Source organism: Coregonus lavaretus, assembly GCF_964263955.1.
Source record: "Coregonus lavaretus genome assembly, chromosome: 19".
Classification (NCBI taxonomy): domain Eukaryota; kingdom Metazoa; phylum Chordata; class Actinopteri; order Salmoniformes; family Salmonidae; genus Coregonus; species Coregonus lavaretus.
Window position 1 is genome coordinate 9,184,977 of NC_140006.1, and position 16,874 is coordinate 9,201,850.

Below are 16,874 nucleotides of genomic sequence, written 5' to 3' on the forward strand. Positions count from 1 at the left end.
CTCTGTAGTGCCTTGCGGTCAGAGGCCAAGCAGTTGCCATACCAGGCGGTGATGCAACCAGTCAGGATGCTCTCGATGGTGCAGCTGTAGAATTTTTTGAGGATCTGAGGACCCATGCCAAATCTTTTTAGTCTCCTGAGGGGGAATAGGCTTTGTCGTGCCCATTAATATCTTATATTCTGAGAACATGGCAACCATGTTCTCTGTATGTTTGGTGTGACGTTGATGGAATATTCTCCTAACACAGAAAACTGTGGACATTAATATTCTTGCAATGTTCCCATGAAACGTGTCTAGAACATTCATATCTTATGTTCTGAGAACATGGCATCCATGTTCTGTGTATGTTTGGTGGGCCGTTCATGGAATATTCTCCTAACCCACAGAACACTGGACACATGAATGTTCTTGCAATGTTCCCATGAAATGTGTCTATAACATGAATATCTTATGTTCTGAGAACATGACAACTATGTTCTGTATATGTTTGGTGAGACATTGATGGAATATTCTCCTAACCCACAGAAAACTGGACAGAGAAATGTTCTTGCATTGTTCCCATGAAACGTGTCTAGGACATTAATATTTTATGTTCTGAGAACATGGCAACCATGTTCTGTGTTGGTTTGGTGGGACGTTCATGGAATATTCTCCTAACCCACAGAAACGGGATAGATTAATGTTCTTGCAATGTTCCCATGAAACGTGTCTAGAACATTAATATCTTATGGTCTGAGAGCATGGCAACCATGTTCTGGGTAAGTTCTATTTGACATTAAGGGAATATTTTCTTGGAAACATTCTTGGCACATCCTGGGTACATTCCTAATAAAACGTTAGTTAATGACCTATTGAGACTCATAAGGGAACATTCTCTAAAGTTGTGGGAACGTTTGTTGTTAGCTGGGTTGCTACATCAATTTTTGGACCCATTGATTCTTGAAGAATGCAATACAGTGCATTCGGAAAGTATTCAGACCCCTTGACTTTTTCCACATTTTGTTACGTTACAGCCTTATTCTAAAATTGATTAAATTGTTTTTTTTCCCTCATCAATCTACACACAATACCCCATAATGACAAAGCAAAAACAGGTTTGTAAAGTTTTTTGCAAATGTATAAAAAATATAAAACTGAAATATCACATTTGCATAAGTATTCAGACCCTTTACTCAGTACTTTGTTGAAGCGCCTTTGGCAGCGATTACAGCCTCGAGTCTTCTTGGGTATGACGCTACAAGCTTGCCACACCTGTATTTGGGGAGTTTCTCCCATTCTTCTCTGCAGATCCTCTCAAGCTCTGTCAGGTTGAATGGGGAGCGTTGCTACACAGCTCTTTTCAGGTCTCTCCAGAGATGTTTGATCAGGTTCAAGTCCGGGCTCTGCCTGGGCCACTCAAGGACATTCAGACACTTGACCCGAAGCCACTCCTGCATTGTCTTGGCTGTGTGCTTAGGGTTGTTGTCCTGTTGGAAGGTGAACCTTCGCCCCAGTATGAGGTCCTGAGTGCTCTGGAGCAGGTTTTCATCAAGGATCTCTCTGTACTTTGCTCCGTTCATCTTTCCCTCGATCCTGACTAGTCTCCCAGTCCCTGCCACTGAAAAACATCCCCACAGCATGATTCTGCCACCACCATGCTTCACCGTAGGAAAGGTGCCAGGTTTCCTCCAGACGTGACGCTTGGCATTCAGGCCAAAGAGTTCAATCTTGGTTTCATCAGACCAGAGAATCTTGTTTCTTATGGTCTGAGAGCTATTTGGCAAACTCTAAGCAAGCTGTCATGTTCCTTTTACTGAGGAGTGGCTTCCGTCTGGCCACTCTACCATAAAGGCCTGATTGGTGGAGTGCTGCAGAGATGGTTGTCCTTCTGGAAGGTTCTTCCATCTCCACAGAGGAACTCTGGAGCTCTATCAGAGTGACCATCAGGATCTTGGTCACCTCCCTGACCAAGGCCCTTCTCCCCCGATTGCTCAGTTTGGCCAGGCATCCAGTTCTAGGAAGAGTCTTGGTGGTTCCAAACGTCTTCCATTTAAGAATGATGGAGGCCACTGTGTTCTTGGGGACCTTCGAGGTTGCAGACATTTTTTGGTACCCTTCCTCAGATCTGTGCCTCGACACAACTTTGTCTCGGAGCTCTACAGATAATTCCTTCGACCTCATGGCTTGGTTTTTACTCTGACATGCACTGTCAACTATGGGACCTTATATAGACAGGTGTGTGCTTTTCCAAATCATGTCCAATCAATTGAAATCACCACAGGTGGACTCCAATCAAGTTGTAGAAACATGTCAAGGATGATCAATGGAAACAGGATGCACCTGAGCTCAATTTCGTGTCTCATAGCAAAGGGTCTGAATACTTATGTAAATAAGTTATTTATTTATTTTATTTTTAATACATTTGAAAAAAATCTAAAAACCTGTTTTTGCTTTGTCATTATGGGGTATTGTGAATAGATTGATGATGATTCTTATTTATTTAATACATTTTAGAATAAGGCTGTAACGTAACAAAATGTGGAAAAAGTCAAAGGGTCTGAATACTTTCCGAATGCACTGTAACTTAGAAATGCCTCATGAGCTTAGTTCAACTGTCTTGCCTCATCAGAAACCAAAATATAAGAATGTTTAACCCCAAAGTTTGTAAACAAAGTTAATGAAACCATGGTTAAAATAATAATGTTGATATCATGGATGGTCAGTTCCTGCATCCATAGTTTTGTCAAAGACAGTGCAATATAAAGATAGGTAGAAACTGCTTCTCCAATAGAAATCCCAGATCACACCATGTCATGTCGACGTTGGTTAGCATCTGGTCTAACAGTCGTCTCGCGCCGATATAAAGTTGTTTTTGACAAAAATTAAAACGTGTCAGTTTGTCACTTTCACGAGGTTGGAGTAATAACATGTTCAACTACTTAAGACTTTGGCTCGAATCTAGGTTGTGTCTTTAGATTTTGAGAAAATTAACAACTACAGAATACTTTTTCACTTCTCTAATTGTCTTCTCAAACCCCAAACCCTGGCCTGGTCTGTTTGGTCTGTTTCGCAAGCGTTTCCAGTCTTATGATGTCGCGCCTCTAGTTTTAGAAACGCTGTGGGTCTGTCTATGAATTTGAGAGTGGTTGCATTTCTCCAGCCTCATCCCTCAGCCTTTTAGCGAAACAGTGGCGGGGAAAACGCTTTTTAATTTTTTCAACTGTTGATTGCCGCTTTCATAGAATCTGATGAACAACGTACGCCCCCAGCTATCTCTCCATCTCTTTCATAATTTGTATCTTTCTCTCTCCCTTTCTCTCATTCCCTCCCCCTGTCTCTATTTCTCTCCTGTCTCAGAACAGATGTATTGCTGTTCATTCCTGACATTTTCTCCTCTCCACTTCCCACCTGTTTCACCCACACTCTGGCACTCTCCGCTGTTTGTAGGCTCGCAGAATGAGCTGCTCATGAAAGGGAATCACATGTTTTTAATCACACTGTTGTAGGTTCCCCTATATTTTCCTTCATTCTCTCCATGTTTTACATTTTGTCTTTCAGCATGATTGTAGTTATTTAGGGAGAAATGCACCCAAACCCAATACATCCTGTTGCATTTCGATTCCTTGATTAGACTACACGTTTGTAAGGGTATAATTTTATCATCGAAGCTCTCTGTGTGAGATTTCCCTTTTTTTATATATGTAGGCCTGTTGCGTTGTACTGTGTTATCATCTTTCCAACGTTTTCTTGTTTTGGGTATAAATATAAGCTTTTGTATAGCTATCAAATTGCACTGCTTGCCAAGCATAATTGCCCCTTGCGGGACATCTAAAGTATAGGAAATTGAATTGAATGTTCTAGTTTCCTTACAATGGAGCTTCTGGTCTCTCTTGGTTAGTTAGACACATTGTATCCTTGCATTGCTGCCTATGACCCTCTGTGATTCAATAACCTCTCTCCTCCCATTGAAACTGTGCTTGTGTATCTGCTCTTCACACCACCATGGCCCTGCAGTACCAATCTACCCTCAGGCACAAACAGAACTGACAAAGGTCCACTACGGATGACTTCTGCTCCATCACACATTACTACTCAGATTAGAGCCTCTACTACCCACTGGGCACACGCACACTACACAATTTCAACATGGAAATGTGGGTAATATTTGGTAGAGACGTCAATGAGATTTCAACCTTTTTTCACCCACTCGAAAAGTCAGCCAGAAGTTTTTTGAATTCCTATCACTATGCTTTCAGCCATCTAAAAGCACAACCAAATTCCAATTGAAAAACAACACCTGATTTTTTGTTTGGATGTCATCTACAGTAAATGTGTTATCACTGCGCTATCAACCATTTTAAAGGACAACAAAGTTAAAATGGGAATACAATGTCAGACAACAATTTATTGTGTTATCAATGTGCTTCATCTAATAGCACAACCAATGTTTGTGAGAAAGATCCCACTGGGCACAAACTGTTTAAATCAACGTTGTTTCAATGTATACTGAACAAAAATATAAATGCAACATGTAAGGTGTTGGTCCTAGGTTTCATGAGCTGAAATAAAAGATTGCAGACATTTTCCATACGCACAAAAAGCTTATTTCTCTCTAATTTCGTGCACAAATTTCTTTACATCCCTGTTAGTGAGCATTTCTCCTTTGCCAAGATAATCCAGCTACCTGACAGGTGTGACATATCAAGAAGCTGATTAAACAGCATGATTATTACACAGGTGCACCTTGTGCTGGAGACAGTAAAAGGCCACTCTAAAATGTACAGTTTTGTCACACAACACAATGCCACAGATGTATCAAGTTTTGAGGGAGCGTGCAATTGACATGCTGACTGCAGGAATGTCCACCAGAGCCGCCTCCGAGGTCGTTTAAGAGAATTTGGCAGTACGTCCAACCGGCCTCACAACCTCAGACCACGTGTAACCATGCCAGCCCAGGACCTCCACATCCGGCTTCTTCACCTGCGGGATCGTCTGATGCCAGCCACCCGGACAGCTGATGAAACTGAGGAGTATTTCTGTCTGTAATAAAGCCCTTTTGTGGGGAAAATTCATTCTGATTGGCTGGGCCTGGCTCCCCAGTGGGTGGGCCTATGCCTTCCCTGGCCTACCCATGGCTGCGCTCCTGCCCAGTCATGTGAAATCCATAGATTAGGGCCTAATACATGTATTTAAATTGACTGATTTCCTTATATGAATTGTAACTCAGTAAAATTGTTCAAATTGACGAATGTTACGTTTATATTTTTGTTCAGTATCAAATTGTCAAATTATTGTGACGTGGAATCTACATGGAAAATACATAGGATTTGTTTTGTGGGTAAAATTTCAACCAAAGGATTATGTCATCATGGTAACCAATTTTCAACATAGACAAACCTTGTATGAAATATGTAAAATGTTTACCTTTGAAACAACGTCAGATCTTCAACGTAAAATCCACTATAAGAAAAAAACTATAGGCCGGGTAAGACCTCCTACTGGAGAACTGATTATCTACAGCTATACCTTCAGTCTCCCATCCAGAGTTTTAACCACACCCAACCCTGCTTAGCTTTAACAATTGTCACTGACTATAACCATTGCGCAATCATGAGAATGATTGCTGAGAAATCTCCACTTAATAGATTCCCTGTTGCTATTGAAGTCATTCCAAAAGGTAGGTTCAACAGAGCAAGTTAAATGTAACCATACTTTATCAATCAATCAATCATCAATGATGCTATTTAAGCCTACTGTATATAGCATTTGGGAAGACATCAACAGCTATTGTTTAAAATCAGTCCAGGATAAACTAAAAATAGATATTTAGGCCTAGAGTTTCAAGCTTTGGTTGATTTCCAATGGAATCTAGAAGTTAATTATAAATACACTGAGTTTACAAAACATTAAGGACACCTGCTCTTTCCATGACATAGACTGACCAGGTGAAAGCTATGATCCCTTATTGATGTCACTTGTAAAAAAATGTTTAGAGCGACTACCTAGAGCGACTAACAGTTAGTGAATACCTTATTTTTTATTTTTTATACTGGCCCCCCGTGCGAATCGAACCCACAACCCTGGTGTTGCAAACACCATGCTCTACCAACTGAGCTACATCCCTGCCGGCCATTCCCTCCCCTACCCCGGACGACGCTGGGCCAAAAAATCTCCACCCCAAAAAAATTCTCCACATCTCCATCTCAACCAAAAAATAAATGCTAAAGAAATTAAATTATAGGACTAAGCCAGTGGCTCAGATCTAACTATCCAAGCAGTAGATACATCTCCATTAAATGTTCATATTTGGTTGCATTGTCAACCAAACACAATTCAATATTACTTTTGTAAGACAGTAAATAGCCTAATGGTAAGGCTATCTTACAAACTAATATAACAGTATTTATTCAATTTAAAAATGAGTAACACATCCACAATTTGAGGTTACTGTAACAATAAATGTCTTCTTATGTAATTGTAGAAAGTGTGCATGTTCAGGGTCACAGGTCTGTGGAAATCTTCACAATTGCTATAATAATCTACACAGAATCTCAAACGGCAATGAACACTTGCACCATGTACTTTAATGTAATCTCAATTGCAATCCAGGTCATTTGGTTGTGCTATTAGATGAAGCACAGTGATAACACATTAAGTTGTTGTACAGTACCAGTCAAAAGTTTGGACACACCTACTCGTTCAAGGGTTTTCTTTATTTTTACTATTTTCTATATTGTAGAATAATAGTGAAGACATATTTCCACAAATTACTTTTTAAGAAGGCACACCTGTTAATTGAAATGCATTCCAGGTGACTGCCTCATGAAGCTGGTTTAGAGAATGCCAAGAGTGTGCAAAGCTGTCATCAAGGCAAAGGGTGGCTATTTGAAGAATCTCAAATATAAAGTGTATTTTGATTTGTTTAACACTTTTTTGGTTTCTAAATGATTCCATATGTGTTATTTCATAGTTTTGAAGTCTTCACTATTATTCTACAGTAGGTGTGTCCAAGCTTTTAACTGGTAGTGTATAAATAAACAAAATATGTGACATTGTATTCCCATTTGAACTTTGTTTTGCTTTTAGATGGTTGAAAGCATAGTGATAATACATTGGGATTTCAACACATTTTTGGCTTTTTGAGTGGTCTTTTTGAGAGGGTGAAAATAGGTTGGAATCTCATTGATCAACGTATCTACCAAATATTACCCAATTCTCTGCGTTGAAATTACTGGGATATTAGACGACAAAAGTCAATATTTGCCCTTTAAAGAGATTGAACAGGATTTCACGCACTTGCAAATTGGTAACACATTGTATGAATTGGAATTCTTAACATATACACATTGCAGGAATAATTGTAGTATTTTATTTATTTTGCAGGACGTAACATATCATACGAAATGGATGATGTTGTACACAATTGTGTGCACAATCTTCAGGGACCGGTTTTGGCTCGTGAGCGCTACTTTCAAAACTACTGGCTGAAATTATACAAAGCCTTTAGAATGCATCTTTTAGTAACGAGAAGTGATCTTTCTGATGTTGTAGAAGAAGGAGCTGAGGCGCCCTCATGTATCAGACCTGCTCCTTAACATTGGAGTATCTTCATCATATCAGTTTTCCTCTGTGAGAAGGTATATTCCACTCAAAACACAACCTGGCTTCGATTTATAGGTAAATGGACAAATCATATAAGGTTATATTTTCAGTGGAATGTCCCTTTAAAACGGAATTTCTCTTATTTTTCTAAACTCTCCCAACTCCCTTCGTGCAGAAAGGGGCAGATGCCAACCTACACCTACACACACAACATCCCATCTGTCCAAAAAAGCCATGTTGCCCTCCTGTAGCTAGCAGATGTTGTTTTTGTCTCTGCAGAGATCGTGAGGGCGATGACCCATGTGATCAACCAGGGCATGTCCATGTACTGGGGGACATCACGATGGTCTGCCATGGAGATTATGGTGAGTAGGAACACACTTCCTCACAACCTCACAGTACATAAACTTCATACTCTAATATGTTGTAGACCTACACAATTCTGTCCACATAATTCACTAGCATGCTTGGGATATGAATGCTTCTGAAGTCTGACCTTAGGGAGTAAACAAACACTACAGGGGGTTGAAAAGGGGAATGAAGTCTGAAAAGTTCAGGGGCTGTCTTGTAATATCAATGCTTTTGAAGATATGGAAGTTTGGTCTGACAAGAGAAGCAAGGTGAATGGAGTCAGCAAAGTTCAGATCCCACTTTCCTCACCTTGATTCTCTCCCCCTCCTCCTCCTCTCTTTCTCATCCCTCATTATTTTAGGAGGCGTACTCGGTGGCCAGGCAGTTTAACCTGATCCCGCCGGTGTGTGAGCAGGCCGAGTATCATTTCTTCCAGAGGGACAAGGTGGAGACACAGCTGCCTGAGCTCTACCACAAAATAGGCAAGTTGCATCTATATTGGACTGTGTATGCTGTGGTCTTAAAGGGATACTTCACCACTTTTGACATACCAGTATGTCAAAAGTGGTCTAAAGTTGAGCTGAGTCAATATTCCATGCCGCAAAAGGTAAACTGTAGATACCAATACTTTTGTCCTTCAGTACCATGTGACCTGACTCCCATGTGCCATTGCAGGTGTGGGTGTGGTATCCTGGTCACCTCTAGCCTGTGGAATCATCACTGGGAAGTATGAGAATGGTATCCCAGAATGCTCCAGGGCTTCCATGAAGGTACTGCTCGTATATTCTTGTCCCAACAACATCTGAGGGGATTTATGAATGTCTGCTTGGTCCTCAGGGGTTTTCTAAGACCCTTCTTTCTTCTCTCTCCTCCAGCCGTATGCCTGGTTGAAGGAGAAGATAGTGAGTGAGGATGGGAGGAAACAGCAGGCCAAGCTGAAGGAGCTGACTACAATATCTGAGAAGCTGGGCTGCACTCTGCCACAACTAGCCATCGGTACAGACAGATAACCATGCTGGATGTGGAGGATTACCCTTTTTTGAGTCTTGGAGGGACGTCCTGATGAACCTCTCTCTCTCTTGCTCGCTCTCTCTCTCTCTAGCCTGGTGCCTGAGGAATGAAGGAGTGAGCTCAGTGCTGCTGGGAACGTCCAACCCCATCCAGCTTGCAGAAAACCTGAGGGCCATGGAGGCAAGGAGCATCTCTGATATACTATACTGTCTACATTTAGGGGAGCAGGACTCCTTTGAAGAATACATTTTAAGCTGTAATATATAATAATAACATATGCCATTTAGCACACACTTTTATCCAAAGCGACATACAGTGATGCGTGCATACATTTTTTACATATGGGTAATCCCAGGAATCAAACCCACTATCCTGGCATTGCAAGCACCATGCTCTACCAACTGAGCTAGACCAGCTGTCTTACTGACAACCAGACCGGAACTTGAACCATGGATGTAGTAAATACATTTTAAAATAAAAATACATTATTTTTCTGGCATCCCTTTCTCAGCACTCAAAAACTGTTCCCCCTCTCTAGTCTACACTGTTTGTTGACTATTTTGATGTATTTACTAACTACTGCTATCAACTTTACAACTAACTGAATCAATGGTGTTGTTTTCTCCTCTTCATGTATTGTAGGTCATTCCAAAGATGACAGCAGGCATTGTCACAGAGATTGACCATGTCTTGGGAAACCGACCGCACAGTAAGAAGGACTTTCATCAAGCACATTAGGATAGAACCATTTTACAGAACTGTGATTGATAGGCCTAATCTGGACATGCTCTCGTCAGTGGCACCTCCAGTGTGTGCCCAACCCTGCTCTTGTTTATGTGTGTGTGTTCTGCACAGCTCCTCCTCCTGCCTTGTCCGTATGAAGATCAACCAGTGCTCAATATCGTTAAGTGAGAGCTGTACTTGACAAAGCATGCATGCCACAGCTCCGCTACAGTGCAGTACAGTCTAAACATACCTAACCAACCATCCTGTATCAAGATATGCTATAGATTTGAAGTCAAACTACAATAATCTGATGTGCAAATTATTTATGGTACTCCCAGAGCCATGTATATAGAGAGTTGGGCCATTGAGGTTTCTGCATTATAATGCATTTACATTGCTTAGTAAAAGTCTACACACCTTTGGAACGTTTTTGTACAATCTACTCCACATTTTCAAAGAAAAAATCGTATTAATTTATGGAAATGTGTCAAAAATAAAAAACAAAGATATCTTGATTGCAAAGGTCTTCACACCTCTTGCTGTGGCACATCTAAATATGTTCAGGAGCAAATATTTTCATAAAAAATCACACCATTTCTTGAATGTGGTCCATCTGTTTGTAAAAGTAGTCTTTCTCTTGATTTGAGAGCAACTTCCTCTGTCTCTGTAATGTCAGAGGATAGTGTATAGTGAATTTCAAACAATGATTCATCCTCAGAGCCACCAATGAGCTTTAAAAGCATGTCTGCAATACATTTTTAGACAGGCATGGAACAGTGAAGGTTAAATATAATTCCAAGCCACTGAATATCCCTTTGAGTACGGTCAAGTATGGTAATTAATCTCTGGATGGTGTATCATATCACCCAGACACTGCAAAGATCTGGCCATCCTTCCTAAATGAGCTGTGGGAGAGAATGGAAACTGCTCAGGGCTATCACTATGAGGCTAAATATGATTTTAAAACAGCCAGTGTTCATTGGCTGAGCTGAGAGAAAACTGTGCATGGATCAACAACATCACATTGACTCCATATTACTGGCAAGTATGACAAAGTAAAAAGAAGGAAGAAGCCTGTGCTAAAAAATACATTCTAAATCTTCCATCCAGTTTGCAACAAGACCATTAAGTAATACTGCAAGACAACTTGGCAAAGAAATTAACTTTTTGGCCTAAATAAAACAAATGTGCCTAACACTGGGATATAATTTTATTTTTCAGTAGGACAATTATACGAATTTTAAGGCCAAAGACACTCACTCCAGAATGGCTTTCGAAGAGGTGTTCAGTGTTCCTTAGTGGTCCAGTCTCAGTCCTGACTTAGCCTAAATCTGCTAGATTTATTGCTATACATCAATAATTCCCAACCAAATTGACTGAGCTTGAGCAATTTTGACAAAAACAATGTATATATGTTGCCCTAAAACATGTACAAAGTTGGTGGAATCTTATTCAAAATGAGTGACAGCTGTAACTGCCACCAAGTATTAACTCTGGAGTGTGAAGAGCTATACAATCAAGATATCTTTGTTTCTTATTTTGGACTAATTTTAGACATTGTCTATACATGTTCATTCACTTTGAAAATGTGGAGTAGATTGTGTAGATCAGCAGAAAAAATATCAAATGTAATCCTGTTTCAGATTTAAGTTCAAGGCAGCAAAATGTGAAAACTGTACAAGGGCTGTGTAGTGCAAAAAGTGCAGCCAGAATAACAGCAAAGTAGCTGCATTTGCATTTGTTTAAGCTGTTTTCTAGTGACATTTATTTGGATACATCCATAACAATGAGCTAATGAGGTGCGATTTTGCCTGGCATAGAAAATGTGCTCACTCGTCAGGAGACTGTTGTTCAGAAGAGCTAGCCAACAACACAGCTAACACAATCACTTCAAACTGAAGCTGGAAAGATTGCAAACTAGCTGCACTTGGTTTCGTTTTACCTTTTTTCAATTGACATTTCTTTGTATATGTCCATAAAAAATGATGCCAGCTGATTCATGATTTCGACTGGCTGAGAAACGCTGCCTGCTTGTCTGTCTCGCCCCGACTTATTCATTACTATGGGACAGCAGGAGATCGAATTTGAACTTTGAAACAATGTTGCAAATGTTGGAGAGACAAGGTTTATACAAATCTCCGTAGTTGAAAACTAAATGTTGGTCTAAAAGAAATGTGAGATAATGTCTAGATGCTTTTTATAGTGGAGATCAAGTTTATAAAGTGCCTGGCTGGGTTGATGAGACAGTGGATTGCGCAGTCAGATGGAACAGAGTAAATAGGTATTTTAACGCCATTTAACTGATAGTCTAGAATTAGAACAATATTCAAAATTCTAAAAGTTGGCCTATCTCTCTATATACATGGCTCTGGGTACAGCCAGCTGTCCGGCATTTTGTAGAAGCCAAAGTGAACCCTCTCTCTATCAATCCTGCTGACCTCTGTAGACCACAGTGGGATTTTTATTTGGAAAAACTCTTGGACAGAGGACTGTGTTCCTGTTCTCAAAATGATTGACAGTGGCATGGACTAATTATCTCTACTGTCCATGATGGTCAGTCATGGCTAAGCCCTTCCTACCCTACGACCTGAGTGCTTACCTAGCCCTGCATTGTTGTTGAGATAATGAACTCTTTGGTAGATGACATCTTGAGTTGTTTTTTTGCATCATGATGCTAAAATACCAACAGAGGTGTGTGTGTTGGGTTTCTAATTCAAAACAACATTTGTAATGACTGTTAACTCATGTAATTTTTTTTCAATGATGGACAGCAGAACACACTATTGGAATACTATTTTCATAGTATCTTCCCATTTCTCTTGTACAATCGATCGTCTCTTCTGCTGACAGATATTGAACGCATGTACGTAGTTCTACCATTGTGCAAACATAATTACTGGATGCTATCTACTGCCCACAAAGCACGTACAGAAGCATTTACATTTTTTCCAAGCTGTGCCCTTTCATTGCAGCAGAGCTATGTCTGAATACAATGTCTGTTCAAATGTAAAATTGTATAATGAGATTTTGTTAGTGGTTGGGTTTTCAGTCAAGACTGTATTTGTTATTGTTGTTGTTAATTTGTACATATATTAATAAATATCCAGTGTGAACAATGGTATTCTCTGTTCGGAAAACACCTCATATCAAGCAGCATTGTAAATATGTAGTAAAAAAAAGAAGTAAGAGACAAGTTTCCAGGACTACGGAACATGATTCATATTTGTGAAATTAATGGTCAGAGTAGAATTGATTACGTTATTGGAAAAAAATTTCCTCTAAAGTTGAGCATGTAGCGTACCAATTTCATTATATAGATTTTTTCCAGAAGAACACAGAAGTGAACAAGATTTCTAAATTGTCTAGATATTATATTTGAACTACATTACACCTTTTATTGATTTAAAAGAATATTAACTTTTGCTCTGATGCACATAATGCACTGATTCATCACTTTTTCACTAATGCACACTTTGGTACCGATAATGTCTAGAAGGGATACAGCTTTTGTCAAAATTGACTTTTTGTAGCAGGTTTAGGAGAATTTACGCAGCAGGTTAGGATAATTCATGTAGCAGGTTAGGATAATTAGGTTAAGATTAGGAAAAGGGTTAGGGTTAGCTAAAATCTATTTAAAAAAAATCATATTTTGAAGTCAATTTGACAAAAGCTGTATTCCATCTAGTCATGACCCCCAAAGCCCCATCCCTCTCCTCCTCTTGTGTCCATAGAAACGAAACAACCCTCTGCAACAATCCACCGAGCATCACTATATTGGATAATTGCCCTGAACGACTTTGAATCATAGTTCTCTGATTTGCTCCTACCTAGCTTGCTAATAATCTAATTTCAGGTTTACGAATAAAAAGGTGAGTGTTGGCCAGGTAAAAGTTCACTGTGGTGTGGATATAATTTACCCGCTAACTAGCTACACGGGGGGCTAAAGATGTTGTGTAGTGCTGAGGAACATTTATCTGTATGCGCCGGGTGTCATATCTCCAAAATACGAAACAAAGGTAAAAGACTTTCACTTTGAGCACTTTGTATACGGTCAGACTACTAGCTCAAACCCATGAGTGACAAGGAGTTGGCATGATGGATGGCACAAACAGACTGGCACTCAGGCTACCTTAACTGGTCCCACATCTGTACTGTATGTGCATCCTCTGACATTTTAACTCAAAACTGCCTTCTTGAGTCAACTAGGTAGGTTACAAATCAAGTTAGTTTGTATTGAGTAAACTATCCTTTGAAAGACGGTATAGTTAAGCAATAACACCCAAGGGGGTGTGGTATATTTCCAATATACCATGGCTAAGGGCTGTTCTTAGTTACGACGCAACGCGGAGTGCCTGGATACAGCCCTTAGCCGAGGTATATTGGCCATATACCACAAACCCCCGAGGTGCCTTATTGCTATTATAAACGGGTTACCAGCGTAATTAGAGCAGTAAAAATAAATGTTTTGTCATACCCGTGGCATACGCTCTGATATACCATGGCTGTCAGCCAATCAGCATTCAGGGCTCGAACCACCCAGTTTATAATGTGTGTTTGAAACAAGAACACTTACTGACTTGGCTTCAATATACTTTGGTTACTCACAAAAGTAGCTAAAGATGTTGCTATATTGCTGAGGAACATTTATCTGTATGCGCCGGGTGTCATATCTCCAAAATACGAAACAAAGGTAAAAGACTTTGAATACTTTATATACCGTCAGACTACTACCTCAGGTCCATGCGCATATGTCGGGATTTTTACTATGAGTTGCATGCGTTTCCGACGCATGCGCTTGGACCAGAGCTAGTTGAAGCCATTCACTAGAACAAGACGATAGTGAGAGTGTGGTGCGACGCCCTGGACCAGAGCTAGGGTGGGTACAACATAACGTTTACTGTACCAGATAGACCCTCTGTTACAACTGAATTAAGTGCATCCTTTTCAGTAGACCAAAACTGACAATGTCACTGTGGGCTGAGTCGTGTTGGACAGAGTATCAAGGCAACCCTCATGCTAAAGGGGACACAGTTTGCATTGTCCAGGATGACTCCTCTGACCTCTTGGATGATGAAGACTCTTTGACCAGAACAAGTCCTACCCGTGTGCCCGGCAGGCCCTGCACAAAAAGGGCCTGTCTTTAGAATGGTGACGTTTTCCTAGATCCATGCTAGGTGAGTGTGTGTGTGCTCCCAGGCAACTGACTCCCCAACTCAGGTGTTTTCCTAACCCAGGGGCTGTCAGGTATGATGTATGCACTTGATGTGTGTCTGACAGACCTGAGCAGAAAATGTTGTATTTTGTTGTTTATTTCAAATACTCGAGGTAGTTGAATATAGTTTATTTAGCGTTTCAACTAAAAGGCAACTATTTTCTTTGATATTCAAATACAGGTCTCAGGAGAAAACCAAATAATATTTGAAGGTATTTGAATATATGCAAGTTATTTGAAAACAAAAAAATATTTGACGGCTGGCAAATATTTGATGAAGAACCATAAACTACAGTCACTATTCCTGTTGGGTACAGTAGTTACAAAAAACTCTCAGCTCATTGCTATGCAATTAAAAATGCAATTACCAAAGTTTTATGTAACATGCTAATAAAATGTTGCTCCAAAAGTAATTAGTTTTATTGCACAGGAACAAGAACAGTTTAATGTTAAGTGTTACTGAGAATGCTAACAGAAACAAAATATGGCTATTAAAGAGATTCTCTCTACTTTTGTATACTTTACAGCCAGTAGTTCTTAAAGTAGCACCTACGAGCCAAAAGTGGTCCCCGAAAATTGCATACTATGTCACATGTGCACCACGTCATTGCTCAGTCTCTCACTCTGCTGTGTGTACATGTTGCTAGCTGTCACTCAAATGGCAAGGGGCTGAAGCTCATTGGCTAGAACTCGAATTGCTAGGGGTCTGACACACATGGGGGAAAATGTTGAAAAAATGGCAGAGCACAGCTTCCATAAAAAGTCGCTTTCAAACGAGGGCTAATTGAGGTAAGAATGTAATTCTGCTCAGGTTATGCATGTATGAACTACACATTGACACATACAGCCCAAAGCGTGACGTTTAAAAAAGACTTAGTAGTCTCCAAAGTTCCGGAGCATGTCTGCAAGTGTTGAAAGGAGACTAAATATCGCAAAACTCATTTTTTATAAAAAAATATATATGTAACCCCTTTTTCGTGATTACAATCTTGTCTCATTGCTGCAACGCTCATGTGTCCTCCGAAACATGACCCGCCAAGCCGCGCATCTTAACACCCGCTCGCTTAACCTGGAAGCCAGCTGCACCAATGTGTCGGAGAAAACACCATTCAACTGACGACCAAAGTCAGCCTGCAGGCGCCCAGCCCGCCACTAGGAGTCGCTAGAGCACGATGAGCCAAGTAAAGCACCCCCCGGCCAAACCCTCCCCTAACCCGGACGACGCTGGGCCAATTGTGCGCCGCCCTATGGGACTCCCGGTCACGGCCAGTTGTGACACAGCCTGGGATCTTACCCCAGGCTTTAGTGATGCCGCAACACTGCAATGTAGTGCCTTAGACCGCTGCGCCACTCGGGAGGCCTCAAAACTGCCTTCTTGAATCAACTACAGCCAAGGTAGGTTAAAAATCATGTTAGTTTGTATTGAGTAGACTATCCCTTGAAAGATGGTATAGTGGGTGTTTGAAACAAGAACACTTACTTACCCTCAGATGGACAAAAATTTTCAGTTGTTTTTGCTAAGCATCCAACTTCCTGTTTGCAATGTTTGCAAATGGCTTTGAATTACTCTGAAGTATTTTCCGAAATCATAAAATTGTATTGCAACTTTCAACCTTTTCAGTGGCATGTTGAAAGTCATACAGTAGTTGAGTGTCAACTTATTTATACTCCTCTGTAAAAAATATACAGTTGAAGTCGGAAGTTTACATACACTTAGGTTGGAGTCATTAAAACTTGTTTTTCAACCACTCCACGATTTTCTTTCTAACAAACTATAGTTTTGGCAAGTCGGTTAGGACATCTACTTTGTGCATGACACAAGTAATTTTTCCAACAATTGTTTACAGACAAATTATTTCACTTATAATACACTGTATCACAATTCCAGTGGGTCAGAAGTTTACATACACTAAGTTGACTGTGCCTTTAAACAGCTTGGAAAATTCCATAAAATGATGTCATGGCTTTAGAAGCTTCTGTTAGGCTAATTGAC

At 40.2% G+C, this 16,874-nt stretch overlaps 1 protein-coding gene across 1 annotated transcript in view; it reads left to right on the plus strand.

The window, feature by feature from the left end:
• The window catches only part of LOC311146567 (voltage-gated potassium channel subunit beta-1-like), a gene marked incomplete at both ends in the record, with an annotated part of 110,906 nt that extends 101,225 nt beyond the window's left edge, over positions 1-9,681 (plus strand). Inside the window, 6 exons of the mRNA XM_084183085.1 lie at positions 7,861-7,946; positions 8,294-8,414; positions 8,608-8,702; positions 8,808-8,928; positions 9,035-9,123; positions 9,586-9,681. Of these exons, the coding sequence (XP_084039211.1) occupies positions 7,861-7,946; positions 8,294-8,414; positions 8,608-8,702; positions 8,808-8,928; positions 9,035-9,123; positions 9,586-9,681 (608 nt within the window). The remainder of the gene's footprint in view (positions 1-7,860; positions 7,947-8,293; positions 8,415-8,607; positions 8,703-8,807; positions 8,929-9,034; positions 9,124-9,585) is intronic.
• Positions 9,682-16,874: the final 7,193 nt, after the last annotated feature.